Raw genomic sequence first — 13,214 nt, 5'->3', positions numbered from 1 at the left:
AACCTTCCACAAGTCTCTTTATTTATCCGTTTGTGGCAAATGTCTCTCTGCGGGGGGTGCAGCTTCTCTTTCACACACATTTCTCGTGCCCAGATCTCCTGCCAGCTTGCTTAGATCCAACACAAGTGCCCACTGCCAACTGCTCTCACCCTCCCTTTCTCAGCTGCCTGGGAAATGTGTTGCAAATGAAGGAATGCACACGGGCAGGTGCTCATTCGCAGTTGCCAGAATTGTCATTAAGTCTTTGCCAGTACAGTATTCCATGCAATACCATTCTAGCAGAACTGATTGGTTGGGGATGAAGAGGAGGCGGGGGTGCTCTTTTTTAAAAAAGAAAGTTTAAACAGCTATGGTGTTGAGTTTCTTGTTTCCAAATTTATCCAAATGATGGCAGTACTTTTTGAAAAAAAGAAAACTGTTGCATGTGCAAGGCCTGCTCAGACATGTTGCATTTTTTTTCTTGGTTAATTAGATTTGGTCCATACAGTTATGTACAGGGGTATAAAGCCTGTGCAGAGAAAAATCTAGACTTGGAGTCTGCTCACATACTTTCTGGGCAGAACTGGGAGTGTAGAGTTAGCCACCTCCTTCTACAAATAGAGCATGGTGGGAGATGGTGAATGGGACTTCAGCTGGGAGTTATGGTGCCCAGACGTTTTGGATGTTCAGGGAGGAGAAGGCTCTTAATGGCTGTTAGCCATTATGACACCACTGTCTGGTGCTTTATATCCACTTATACCATTTCCTGGGAATCGCAATACAGGAAACTCCCCGCATCCGTGAGATGTTCTTCTGCGTGACTACGCACATGTACAGTGCTGGGAACCTGAAAGTGGTGGGTGGCTCATGTGGATGCCCTCCCCAGAGCCCAAAGAGGATGTCCTCTTTGGGCTCAGGGTGTGTGGGTGTCCCCTTGCGAGCCAGAGGCAAAGCAGGGCTTTGTTGAGCCTGCTCAGCTGAAAGCGGTGGCTGCTGCACTACCCTGTGCACCAGCTGGTAGGCGGGGAGGCTGAGCAGCCTCAACAAAGCCCCACTGTGCCTCTGGCTTGTGTGGAGCCCCTGCACAGAGCCCCAAGAGGATGTCCACTTTGGACTCTGGGAAGAGTCTCCTCGTGAGCCACAAGGACTCTCCAGGGTGTTCCCCACTTGCACACATTTATCTTATGTGCGTGGGGAACCAGAGCGTAACCCCCACATAAGTGGGGAGTTGCCTCTATATGTCTCTTCCTGTCCCCTGCCTTAACATCATGGTCCACAGAGCTCCCTGGCTAACATTGACCCCCCCCCATAGTTGTATCCATTCAATTCCTGAGTTACACATCCACACGGGCAACTTGAGGGATTTTTATTTAAAACCCAATATTTCTAACAAGTTTCTGGTCCTCATGGCTCACATCAGCGTAGGTGCCATCTTGTGCTGGAGATTGTGGGTGACCGCAACGAAGGGCTTGAACTTTGCCCATTGACTTTGTGGGGGACCAGTGTACATCAGTGTTTCTGAGAACACCTTGCCCATTTTAAAAGCGCTTGACTTGGAAAAAGCATTGCATTACCACATGATACAGTCTTATTACCCCAGGAGGCAGATAGGTAATACAATCTAAACCACCTTGTTAGATTTTAGTATAATATAACACACAATCCTGAGCTAATATAACACAAGCCATGGTTTGCTTTGTTTTGTGACTGCACATTGTCGTCCCTGCTGGCGATGGTGGGAATTCCAGTAGGAATTCAAAAATTGGCAAGTAATTGTTGCCATCAAGAGCCAATGGATGCCACTTAAAATGCTGGAAGGCTGCTGATTCTATGGTTGACGTTTCAACATTGTTCCAACTTATCTAATTTGCTTTGATTTACTCCGCTTTTCTTGTAGCAATTACTGGGAGAACTCTCTGAGGTAATTCAAATTGTTCTCATATAAAATATATGAAGCGGTGTGCCTGCCTTGTTAAAAGCTTTTTGGGAACTGTCCGTAAGATCTTCTGCGCTCCTCAAAAGCCTTCTCTCCCACCTCACTACTGTTTCCTCTAACAAATTCTCAACTTCCAGCCTTAGGGAGTCTCAAGCGAGGCTTAAGATCTGAAGCTGCCCTATGCAGGGTCAGAAAACTTGGTCTGTCTAGCTTATTGCTGAGCTGGTGCAGATGGAATGCTAAGCAAAACTGTAGCCTAGCAAGAAAGCTCACGGTTCGGGAAAGGAAATCACTGCAACTACGTTCTTCCCCCAGTTCTTCTGCCATGAGCTAAGCCACGGTTTAGCTAGCTTTGCATGTCATGGTTTGTCTCTCTCCAGACACACCATAAGCTGTAACCAAGGTTGGATCTTGGGTTTACAGCTCATAGATTGTCTGGAGAAAACATGCTCTGCTTCAGGAAAGCTCAGTTGGTTAGAGCATGGTGCTGATAACACCCTACGGGACAGCTGCATATTCGGGTTGGACTAGATGATCCTCAAGGTCTCTTCCAACTCTGATTTTATGCATCTGTAAGACCTGTGTAGGTGACTCCTGCTGTATTCGTGGAAAGGCCATAGTAATCATAGTAGTAATAATAATAATAATAATAATAATAATAATAATAATAATAATATATTATTATTATTATTATTTATACCCCGCCCATCTGGCTGGGTTTCCCCAGCCTCTCTGGGTGGCTTCCAACAGAAAAATGAAATAAAATAATCTATTAAACACTAAAAGCCTCCCTAAACAGGGCTGCCTTCAGCCCTGTTATATACAGTGGTACCTCGGTTTATGAACACAATTGGTTCCGGAAGTCTGTTCATAAACTGAAGTGTTCATAAACTGAAGTGAACTTTCCCATTGAAAGTAATGGAAAGTGGATTAATCTGTTCCAGACGGTCCACGGAGTACTTAAACTGAAGCGTTCATAAACTGAAGCGAACTTTCCCATTGAAAGTAATGGAAAGTGGATTAATCCATTCCAGACGGGTCCGCGGAGTACTCAACCGGAAGCGTACTTAACCCGAAGCATGGGTGTAATTGGTTCCGGAAGTCTGTTCATAAACTGAAGCGTTCATAAACTGAAGCGAACTTTCCCATTGAAAGTAATGGAAAGTGAATTAATCCGTTCCAGATGGGTCCGCAGCGTTCGTAAACCGAAAATTCATAAACCGAGGTGTTCATAAACCGAGGTTCCACTGTATAGGTGTGTGCCTATATTCCTGAGCATTGACATGACACAATTCTGCATGATTAAGGAGACAGATTAAAGGATCCCGTATGATCCTTAAATCTCTTATTTTTGCACAGTGCTTGAGCCTTGCTATATGTGGTGGCTATTTAGCAAGACTCTCCCTTCTGCACACTACCTCCCACTCTCCATTTTTTCCAGATCCCATGTAGCTTCCCGGGAGAAAAAAAATGCCCCTGTGTTGCCATCTCCCCTGTGGTTTCCTCGGCTGTTAAGCGCTCTTGAAAAACTATAATGCCTTTTGAAAACATAACACAGTCAGACCTCTTGAAAGTTTGTAGCCCACTTAGCAGGCTGGGACTGTAAAGGTGTTTGCAGTGTGAACTAGCCTTTTGGGAGTGCATTCTTGCTTGCTCTCTCCAGAAATAAGAAGGTATTCCCACGCTGTGGACCAATTCACATTGTCCCCAGGCATGTAGGCTCTGCAGTTGGAAGGGATGGAGGAGTAAACCTTGAGCTGATGCACACCCACATCTATGGTGATAGGTAAACAGGCAGACAGATGCATCAAAATATATTTTTTTATTAAAAAAAGAAGACCAAGAGATGGTGATCATCTACTGACTTAGGTTTCACTCTCTATTTTTCTCTTCCTGCAATGCATGGATATCCTTTACCTGCAATGCCTCTCTCGTGTTGCACAGGTTTGACGCGTGAAAAATAAGCAAACAAGTGTTCACTCTTGCAGAGGTTTAGTTAATGCATATATTCTGCGAAACAAAAAAACCCCAACAACTTGGATTTCCCCCACAGCTATGAAAAATGTAACCTCTTTTTTGGTGTGCATTTGTAGAAGCAAAGGACGGACTTTGTGCCGAAGCAACCTGACCCCGCTCCTGCCGTCCCTTCACCGCCCCAGACGCCACTTCCTGTCCCTCTCCCGCCAAGTATGCCAGCGCCCATCCCTGTTCCTGTGCCAAAGGTGCCTGGAGCCATCAGCCGCCAAAGCAGCACCTCAAGCGAAGGCGGGCGAGACGGCCAGAGGCAGAAGCCGCCCCCTATAGATCGTGAGTCTCCCTCTCTCTTGTTCTGTGGGCCAGAAAAGCCATGTGTGTCAAAATAAGTAATTAAGCTGCTTATATCCAGTTAAGTCATACACCACTTATGTCAATGGCCTTAACTTGCTGAAATTCATTTATTTCTGAGTATGACTAGTGTTGGCTACCAGCCTGTCACTTGGGGGGGGGGATGTGTTCTGAATACTGTACTTGTCATCCAGAAAATTTGGCATTGGAGGTGGTGTTGAGAACCAAAGGTTCTTGGGTGTGTGTGGTTTTTTTTAAGCCAAGTTTCTAGCTCTTATGGAGGCAGACTGTACAGGGTATCCTCTGGTCAGGAAATGGGCTTCTTCTATCCTCCTGGGTCTTCTGCAGCCCATCTGCCTTCAGTCTCCATGCACGGACTTTTGCTGTTCCCCCAACCCAACAATTCCAGGTCCTTTGGAAACATGGCTGTGGAAAGCAGACTTGACTAATGCAGACATGTTTAATTTTCATGATTTATTCTACTCGCAGAATCACTCGGGTTAAATTTTGGTGCAGAAGTAGCTGCAGCCTTGACCAGTGAACAGTCAGCTATCGCAAGGCTGGTGCTCTGATCCCTGGAGGGCTGTGCCAGCTTTTCATTGTGCTTGCTTTGCTATGTGCGGCACGTGCTAATTTTACAGGCTGGGAAGGAAGAAGCACAGCCAAGGCTTCTTGGCTGGTTGAATTCAAAGTAGTGATTTCCCTTTGCTTTTGAAATAGCCAGTGTGGGAGACAGAAGACCGAGCTAAGGAGGAGAATGCTGCAGCAGCAGCCCAAAACCCTAGTGATGGACTGTTTTTTGGTGTCTACAGAATTGCCCTGCTAATCTCAAACAGCCAGTGCTATTCTGGTAATATATAGAACCATCCTAAAGGTAAAGGGACCCCTGACCATTAGGTCCAGTCGTGACCGACTCTGGGGTTGCGCGCTCATCTCGCATTATTGGCCAAGGGAGCCAGCGTATAGCTTCCAGGTCACGTGGCCAGCATGACAAAGCCGCTTCTGGCAAACCAGAGCAGCACACGGAAACACCGTTTACCTTCCCGCTGTAGCAGTTCCTATTTATCTACTTGCATTTTGACGTGCTTTCGAACTGCTAGGTTGGCAGGAGCTGGGACCAAGCAACGGGAGCTCACCCCGTCACAGGGATTCGAACCGCCGATCTTCTGATCAGCAAGCCCTAGGCTCAGTGGTTTAACCACAACACCACCCGGGTCCCATAGAACCATCCTAGTACATCCTTATATATTAAACATATATGGCCCTAAATCAACATCAAGAACTCCTAAGTCCCATTGATTTTAATGGGGGAAGTGAAGCACATCCTTAGCTCTCTCATTGAACGCAATTAGGCTTAAAAGTGCTTAAGTTTGGTTAGATCACACACTAACCCTGCAATGGAGTTCACCACAAATCCTGTTAAATTCAGGGGAACAGAATTCTGCAAAGTTGGTTATGATTTATCCTTAAATCCTAAAATTCTGGATTAAACGGAAAAAATCTGACAATAGCTATACCATTTAGCAAGAAAATGGTACAGGGCCTCAATTCTATGCACATTAACTGAGGAGTAAACCCCACAGCCTTTACTTCTGAGTAAACATGCATAGGATTGCACTGCAGTTAAAGCAATCAAAGCGGATGGCAGGAATCAGTTTCCCTTTGAGTCATTTCTTCAAATACATATTTTAAACAACAGTCAATTTTCCCTCATTCCTTCTCCTCCTTCTTTTTAAGGGCGGAAATCTCAGATGGAGGAAGTCCAGGATGAGCTCATCCACCGGCTCACCATTGGCCGAAGCGCTGCCCAAAAGAAGTTCCACGTGCCGCGATCCAATGCCCCAGCCATGAACATCAGCTACGATTCCTCTCCCGAAGACGTGAAAAGCTGGTTGCAGGCAAAAGGCTTCAACCCAGTGTGAGTTTCAAGGAGCAACATTTTCTGATAAGAGTTGATCAGAGTTAAGAGGCTACTCAGCGCCATCCTGTCCGAAAGAGCTGCATTAAGCTCAAGGGCAGAGCATCTGCTTTGCTTGCAGAAGGTTCCAGATTTGTTTGTTTGTTTTAAGTGTTGGCATATGGCTTAATTGCCATAGTCTCTGAGCCATGTGCAAGTAACTGAATGCTGAGAAAGGGATAAAAATGGAGTGGGACTTGGGAAAGCAGAATTTGCATCCCCTCTTGGCCATGAAGCTCACCTTGGGCCAGTCACCATCTCTTAGCCTAACCTACCTCCCAGGGTTGTTGGGAAGGTGAAACGAAAAGGGGAGGAGGAAAACCATGAACCACCACCTTGAGATCCTTGGAAGATAAAGGAGGTATATCATTGTAACAGATAGGCAGGTTCTGGAAGTTCAACAGGGAAAGGGGCCTGTCTGATCTCAGCTGGAAGGGAGTTCCATAAAATTGGGCCCACAATACTTAGGATGAGGTTGGCACCCCCTGCCTGGAAAAACAAAACCCTGCTTGAAATCCATTGCCATTACTGATCCTACAGTAGGTGGACCTATGGTTTGGTTCTCTTCTGAATAAACTCCTCCAAATTGCTGGCGTACTTTGTTGGCCACATGAAAATCAGGATCAAATTAAAAGATGATGCTTGATTCTCTTCCCTTCTGAGTTCATTTTGGGACCAAACAAATATGCTTGGTTCTGAGTTTAGGCTTTCAGGAGCCTACTTGGGGGAAAGGCCTTAGCGATTTCTGGTTGCGTGTTGCGAGTGAGCAATTTCTTTCCTTTACCCGAGTATCACATTTTGCATTTTCTTGTTTGTTCGTATATGTAAAAAAAATAGCTTCACTGTGCTAATCTGTTGCTGCTAATCCTACAGAACTGTCAACAGCCTTGGGGTTTTGACTGGCGCTCAGCTGTTCTCCCTCAACAAAGACGAGCTAAGGACTGTGTGCCCCGAAGGAGCTCGAGTCTACAGCCAAATTACTGTTCAGAAAGCTGCACTGGAGGTACGTGCTGAGTCGGTTTCTCCACCAAATCCATCAGCCTTTGCCATCCTAGTTCCCCATCCATACTCTTAGGTGTTAGGCATGGCTATCCGGATGCATCAAGGATCGAACCGCCAACACACATTGAGCTCTGAGCCCTTCCACTCAGGGTAATGATAAAAGTGGGGTGAACACTGAGTTGGGTGTCATTTAAACACTGACTTGGAAGGGACTTCTGCAGGAGTTTGGACTAGATGGCCTTGGATTTGCCACTTCCTCCCAAAGAGGCACTGTGGCAGAAGAATGCCTTCAGCATCTCAACAGTTTATCTGAGAGCCTAGCTGTACAGTCAACAGAATCACACAGGGCAGCTCTTGCTGGCTTGTAGCACTTCTAACTGCATGCGGTAATGTTCCCTCGCACTCTTAAAATAAGCAAACACACCACAGCACTAAGATCAGAAATAAGCTTCCGCTTGCTCTAGGATAGTCATTGGTGGCCAGCAAGTAAAGGAGGCTTATCTCTGAGCTTAGCACTGTGGAGTCACAGCACTAAGATTGGGGGAAAGCTTCTTCTTGCTCTAGGATAGTCATAGGTGGCAGCAGAGGCAGTACTAACATCAGGGATAAGCCTTTCTAGTATCAAATAGTCACAGCGCTAAGATCGGGGGACAGCCTGTGGCTGCTCCCATGGCTAGAATTTTGAATCACCTGGCATCATACGGCCTGTCAAAGTGGCCTGTTTGGAATCCAACCCTTTGGCTGGGTCCAGTTCCCCAGACCTGTGCTACACATTGAAAATGGCAGTGCTGTACGGAATGACTCTGTCCACCTTTCTCAAGTAGCAAGCCTACTTTCCAATGCGTGGGGAGTTTAGGGAGCAGGAGGCAAGTTTGAACATGCAATTTCCGACCTTCCACCTGAAGTAGCACATGCCAGTAGCAGCTGCACTGAATGGCTGCTCCCTCTCTCATAACACTGGAACTCTCAGATCTCCAGTGAAGTTGAAGGTTGGAAGATTCAGCACAGAGAAAAGAAAGTGCTTCTTCACACAGCTCATTGGGAAATTATGGAACTCACTCCCGCACGAGGCAGTGTTGGTCACCAAGGGTCATCTGGTCCAACCCCCTGCAATGCAGGAATCTTTATCCCAACATAGGGCTCGAACCCACTACCCTGTGATTGAGCATCTCATGCTTTGGAGGATAAGGCTATCAGTGACTACTAGCTATGTTGTCCTCCTATGCTCAGAAGCAGCAATGTTTCTAGATACCTATTGCCGTAACTTAACAGAAAGGGGGGTGTGCCCTTGTGAGCTCAAATCCTGCTTGCGGGCTTCGCACGGGCATCTGTTTGGCCACTGTGAGAACAGGATGCTGGACTGGTTAGGCCATTGGCCTGATCCAGCAGGCTCCTCTTATGTTCTTATTCTTGGCTTTGGATTTCCTCAACATGTTTTGCTGAATCAGAAACCTTCCACCACTCCTACCCCTGTTAAATAAATGGATTTAGTAGATGCATTTCATAACTGAAGTCAAATCTTGGCTCTTGTGATATAGCCTTGTTTTGAATCTCTCCCCCCCCCCCTTTTCTGATTTCAAAGGCTACCAGTGGAAGTACAGAATTACAAGAGATTATGAGAAGACGGCAAGAGAAACTCAGTGCTGCTGCCACGGACTCGGGAGTAGAGTCTTTCGACGAGAGCAGCAGCCACTAAATGCATTCTCTGTCCATTTTTGTTTGTACTCGCTCAAAAAAGAAGGAAGAGCTCCCATCAATCTGGGCATTGTCCCATCATGCTTTGTTTTAGGAAGCCATGAAGAGGAAATGTCTGGTTGATGACGACTATTTATGTAGACACAACTTGATGCCATAAACCAGCCTTCCTCAGCCTGGTGTTCTCCAGATGTTTTGGACTGCGACTCAACTGGGACTGATGGGAGTTGTAGTCCAAAACATCTGGATAGCATGAGGTTGATGAAGACTACCATGAAGAAAGCATGCAGCTGGGAGATCAGTGGGACAACTGGTGCTTCCCTTCTCCCTTACTCAAAAAGCACATTTAAGGGGAAATGAACCAGCACTCCCAAGGTTGGCTGGATGAAGCTAATCATTTCATGCTATTCTGATCTTCCCCCTTTTTCTTCTTCAAAGCAGGCGAGCAAAATCACACCGCTATTTGGGGGGCAAAGACGGCCACTGAGCCACCTGATTAAAAACAGGCAGGGAAAATCTGTGGGACTGTTGTTGTAGGACTCCAGCTTCTATCAGCTCTTGCCAGTCTGTCCAATGGTCAAGGCTGATGGCAGCGATAGGCCCGCAGTGTCCAGAAGGCCACCAGTTTCCAATCTCTGCAACAAAACAGGTTGAAATCTGTGATCCAGTGTGAATCCAAAGGCACATGATCTAGCCAGGGAGAATCTCCTTTGATGTCAACCCATTGATGTCAACAAAGGAGTTAAACGTATGTGAACTTTTGGCTCTTTGCTGCTGGAACCAGTGGAACTTCGTGGCATTGGGAGTGCTCCCTTTCGTGTGTCGTGTCACTGTCATCCATCGCCATGGGCGCTCTTTCTCTCCACATCTCATTTCTCAGCACCTGAGATGCCAACGGCTCGAATCTTCCATGCAGACTATGGCCATTCTTCCAACTACTTCACAAGATGGCTTCTTAACGGAGATAGCAATAGCAGAGGTAACTTATTCTGGATTCCAATTTTACGGCTGTTCCAGTGGGGATGAGCACAAGAAAACCAATAAAGGCACAAAGGAAATGATAACACAAGTGTCAGTTTTTTTAAAGGTTCAGGGCAGGGCAGTTGGACATTGATTTTGAAGGTCTCCGTGTGGTCCTTTACAGTATTATTTCTGAAAGGCATCGTGTTAACTTCACCCGTTGAAAGGGAAACCCAGGTTTTCTGGGGGTGGGGTGAAAGGCGATTGCGAAAGAGAACGAAGTATTAATTTCCAACTGAAAACTTTTGAAACATGGCCAATCTGAGTTAAATATTCCAGTAAATGTTGTTTATGGTACTATGACGACTTCTTCCCCCACCTGAGTTTCCCCAGTGCAAAATGTTCTGTTCTGTCACCTGTATATAAAGACATTACAAAAAGAAACCCATCGTGTCATTTAGAAGAAATACATCATCTAGTTATATTAATTTTCATGGTGCCTTTTTCACATGACTCAGCTGAAAGTCTGCAATAAACACTATTTGATGTATGTAAAATGCTTTGCATTCTCTGTCGTGATAAAGGGAGGGTAGAAATAAATGGTGAAAGGTTTACATCCTCCCCTTTTGTCCCAAAAGAATGGATTCAGACATTCAGAAACCAGCAGTGGTATAGTCCCAAGTTATAGCACTTAGATTTCAGGGGGGTGTGTGGAGGGAGAGAGGGAGAGAGGGAGGGAGGCAGTTTGGAAGCATTTCCCTGGCTTGTTAGGCAGTGGTGGACTTCGGACTCTCAAATTTCAGTGGCACCCTGGGTGATGATTAAATTCCCCCTGCTGTTGCCTCTCATGCTCGGTTGTGGTGTCGCCTGGAGTGCAATGCCCAGTGTGGCCAAACTGGTTTGTGCCACCCAAACTAGTTGTGCCACCTCTGGCTGTGGACATTTCTACTCTAGGTCCCCTCTCAGACTAGCTTTCCATCTTCAAGGATCTTTTGAGATGAAACATTTAAATGTGATCATCCACCTGCATTCCGACATTATATAGTCCCTAGGAGGACTCATCTACATGACTATTTAATTGCTTGAATTGGCTCTTCAAGGAGAAACACCAGTATGAAAACCGGGATTTACCATCTAGCTAAATTCTCTGCAAAGCAGGGCATTTGGCAGATTGGAACTCCGGATTTTTATTTAATTTGCTGCATTTCTATCTCGCCTTTCCTCTACGGAGCTTCAGGCAGCTTGTGTGATGTATCCCCCCCCCCCCGTTTTATCCACCCGACGACTATGTGAGCCAGCAAGTTGGTGAGTGACCAAAGACCACCACTCAAACTTTGAGACTGAGTCCGAATTTGAATGGTTGGCTCCTCCTGAGCGTGAGAGAGGAAGCTACGCCTTGCTGGGCTCCACACTCAGCCTCCTCCCAACGATGCAACGTTGCGCACCGTTTGATATGACAAATACAGTCATCCTAGCCCAGGTGGGGGCATGAAAAGAACACCCCCACTGCCAAACTGGTCTCGTCATTGGACTGTTGCAGCTGAGGGTAAGTAATTGAAAAAGTTTGGGCAGTACCATTGTGCGGAAGACACACATGAAAAGGATTGGTGCTCCCCTCCTTGCACAAACCTTAATGTTTTCTCCAACAAACACATGTTCATGTTCTTTCCCACATTCATGCTCATGTGCTCTCTGATCTCAAGGACAGTTTCCAGCATTCTATGTCTCTAAAATGCAGTGTTGAAGAAGGAAGAACCGCAAGTCAGGGACAGAACATTTGCTTTTCCTAAACAAGGCCCCAGATCCAATCCCGAGCATCTCCCAAGTAGGATTGGAAAATTTGAGTCCTTGCCTGAAACCCTGCAGAGCCCCTGCCAGTCAGATAGTCGTGAACTAGTTGTATCAATGGCATGACTCTGACAGAAAGAGAGAAAATGTCGTGAACAGGCTATTGTAGATAGATGCCACTTTTCTCTCATTGCTGCTCAACACAGAAGGTTCCGCAAGTAATTGCACAATGACAAAATAAAGACGAAGCAAGCCATCTAGGTGGTGTTTTTGCATCGATCAGTGTTATTTGTGCCGTTCATGTTCATACAACTCTGGCCCCATGTTCAGATTCTATAACTCTACAACCTCGAAGAAGCTAAGCCTAACACAGAAATACTTTTCTAATACACAAATTGCTGCAAAACTCAGAACAGTCCCAACTGAAAGAAATCAAGACAATTGTTTGAGGTGTCGCCCCAAGCTCTTCCATAGGATTGCAAAGCAACACAAAACCATGTTTCTGTGGCCATCCGGTGTGACAAGCCTGCATTACCATGACGATCTATGGGGTTGGTTCCTAGACCACAATGTTTGGTTTCTCTGCACCCAGTGTTTTGGTTTTTTTGTGATGGTATCCATGGCACTTTTATCAAGATACAAGCACCAGTGTCATTTTTAACCCCCCCCCCCAATCCAGATGCTTTGAGCAAAGCAGTAAGAATCTGTAACCATGCACACCCAGACTTTCCTGACAACCAGGTTTTTGATTTCAGGATTCAGCCAGGAGCTCCTAATGCCTCCCTTGAGCATATGCAAAGCGCACACCCCTTTCCAAACACCAGCTTTTGGTGTTTCTGAGCAAAGAGCATCCAGCTTAGGGAACACAAATTACTTGCAGGTTCGAAGTCCCATCACCTCTTTATGTAAAATTTGAACAGTGATCCTCCTATGCATTGTGAGAGTTCGCACACAGAGTTTGTGTTAATAACTTGCTGATCAAAATCCTGAAACGAGGATGCTAATGGTTGGTTTTGAGTCTGAACTCTGGCAGCTTGCTAGCTTTTATCTCGTTTTGGAAGTGTGCACCCCCAAAATGTGGGACAGTGGGCAGGAAAGAGATGCACGATTTGGTCAAGCACACAGAAATCACTGTCCTCAGGTCCAGGACAGATGGACTGCTGGTCTCTGGGACTGCTGGTATGCAATGAGAGCATGGCACATTCATAGCTCGTCTTCAGTGCGCGTATCCAACTATAAAAATGCCTGCTCCCATAGCTGCCAAGTATCCCGTATCCGCCGGGAAAACCCCTTTTTTCTCACCGTTTCCCGGCGGTCTCCCGTTTGGCAGAAAATCCCAGCATTGTCCCTTAAATTCGATTCTTCCCGGCGGCCATTTTTCTGGTGCCGCTTTGCCCTTCTATGGGCACCAGAAAATGGCGGCGCCGGCGCCGGAAGTCGCTTCCGCGCATGACCGGAAGTTGCGTGACGTGACTTCCGGTGGCGCTTCGCCCTTCTATGGGCATCAGAAAATGGCGGCGCCGGCGCCGGAAGTCGCTTTTACGTGTTTCCGGTCATGCGCGGAAGCGACTT

General features: G+C 46.4%; 1 protein-coding gene across 1 annotated transcript in view; it reads left to right on the top strand.

Annotated features, from left to right (window-relative positions):
* The window catches only part of EPS8 (epidermal growth factor receptor pathway substrate 8), a 125,707-nt gene extending 115,143 nt beyond the window's left edge, over window positions 1–10,564 (top strand). Inside the window, exons 18-21 of the mRNA XM_035126529.2 lie at window positions 4,009–4,222; window positions 5,978–6,158; window positions 7,071–7,200; window positions 8,782–10,564. Of these exons, the coding sequence (XP_034982420.2) occupies window positions 4,009–4,222; window positions 5,978–6,158; window positions 7,071–7,200; window positions 8,782–8,895 (639 nt within the window). The 3' untranslated portion in view covers window positions 8,896–10,564. The remainder of the gene's footprint in view (window positions 1–4,008; window positions 4,223–5,977; window positions 6,159–7,070; window positions 7,201–8,781) is intronic.
* Window positions 10,565–13,214: the final 2,650 nt, after the last annotated feature.

This window comes from Zootoca vivipara, chromosome 10 (assembly GCF_963506605.1).
Source record: "Zootoca vivipara chromosome 10, rZooViv1.1, whole genome shotgun sequence".
Taxonomy (NCBI): domain Eukaryota; kingdom Metazoa; phylum Chordata; class Lepidosauria; order Squamata; family Lacertidae; genus Zootoca; species Zootoca vivipara.
The sequence above is the reverse complement of the archived record's forward strand: the minus strand, read 5'-3'. Positions and strand labels throughout refer to the sequence as shown.